This window comes from Fulmarus glacialis, unplaced genomic scaffold (genome assembly GCF_000690835.1).
Source record: "Fulmarus glacialis isolate BGI_N327 unplaced genomic scaffold, ASM69083v1 scaffold38855, whole genome shotgun sequence".
NCBI lineage: Eukaryota > Metazoa > Chordata > Aves > Procellariiformes > Procellariidae > Fulmarus > Fulmarus glacialis.
This window is the reverse complement of record NW_009211773.1, coordinates 1-1,504: the sequence shown is the minus strand read 5'-3', so window position 1 is coordinate 1,504 and position 1,504 is coordinate 1. Positions and strand designations below refer to the sequence as shown.

The window sequence follows — 1,504 nt, the reverse complement described above, 5'->3', positions numbered from 1 at the left end:
CAAACTTGTTTGCTTCTACAGAAAGAAAAAGTTGAACCAGTGGCAAGAATCAGCCTTTCTGCAGGGGAAGACAAAATCATGGTAAACGTGGATGAGAACCATGAGGCTTGCTAGTATTTTTCTGAATGTGGAACTCCTCCTTTTTTTCTCTCTGGATTTGGAAAGCCATTCATGTATTCTCTGCCAACCCATGCAACTGGGTTCTGTACAATCCAGTCTAAATCAACAAACAGTATTTGGTATCAAACATTTCTTGTTCTGTTTTTTCCATTCTCCTCCACGCTTCCTCCCTCCCCAACCACTGACTTATCTAAAATAGAGGTTGTTTACATTCTTTTATTGGGGTTTTCATCCTTCCGCTTTTCCTCCACTGAAATAACATCTTATGTATTTGATGAAAAAAAACCCAAACGTGTTCTGTTCACTTTGTTGGACAAAACACCCGTGTTAGCCTCCAAATTTGTCTTACTCTCAAATACTGTAAACAGTGACCAGCAGCAAACACCAGAGCCTATTCAAGAACAAAAAATACAGGCTTCTGAGAATAGCGATCTATTAATAGCAGACAAATCCCTGTTATAGCCACTAGTGATAATACCCTGATACTTCATAGTTAACCGTTACAAGTCCAGCAGATGAAGACATCCTATTCTGCAGGCTGATTTGCATCTCTTTTCTTCAAAAAGCAGGAAGAAACAAATCGTGCATTTTAGGATATTGAGAAGCAAAAGTTTTGCTTTGTTCTTTCAAGTGCTAGGTTTAAATTCTCAGCTCATCCAAGTGACCCGTTTTGAAATTAAAGGTGAGGCGTGAAACACTCCAAAGACAGACTGGAGGGGGCTTGCTCTTGTCAGAGCCTGCACCACCCTAAGAGAGTTTTACCACACACACTGCCAGGACAATAGCGATAATGAGCACAGCGGAGAAAATAATCCCAGCTAGAACTTTGCTGATATCACAGAAGGATTTATTTTCCTCCACAGAGATCATGCCAATAGAAGAAGCACCCACGCTGATGGTGGATTTTAGTTCAGCCCCTGGGTCTTGCTTAGCCTCTACTGTCCACTGGGGAACATTGACCTTCATTTCCATCTCGTACATCATCTCTCCTACCTGGTTGATTTCGTTCTCGAGGTCTTTCAAATCCACCACGTCTATATTGTGCTCAGCCTCGTATTTCATGTTCTGGATGCTCATCGCCCTGGCGGCCACGCCAGAGGTTCCTCCACTCATGCCTGTCTGGATCAGGTGCTTTTTGGGGACATTTAGCGGGAACTCGTGGCCCAGCTCCAGGGCTCTCCTCATGTCGATCTCCAGGATCTCTAGGCACGTGGAGAAAATCACCCATAGCCTCTCGAACTCGGCTTTATCTTCCTTACTCACGGTTTTGTCCTTCAGGACCGTGGTGAGCTTGTTCCTGTTGGCCACCGCTAGCTCCTGGGCTTTCTGGCGGGTTTTCTTGAGCTCCTCCCGCAGGTTCTGGGAGTCCGAGGTGCCGCCGATG

General features: G+C 45.0%; 1 protein-coding gene across 1 annotated transcript; it reads right to left on the bottom strand.

The window, feature by feature from the left end:
* Positions 1-867: 867 nt before the first annotated feature.
* On the bottom strand, positions 868-1,500 carry RGS9BP (regulator of G protein signaling 9 binding protein; the record flags this gene model as incomplete). Its single annotated transcript, XM_009577659.1, has 1 exon — positions 868-1,500. A coding segment is annotated over one exon (633 nt), but the record flags the coding sequence as incomplete, so codon positions are not given.
* Positions 1,501-1,504: the final 4 nt, after the last annotated feature.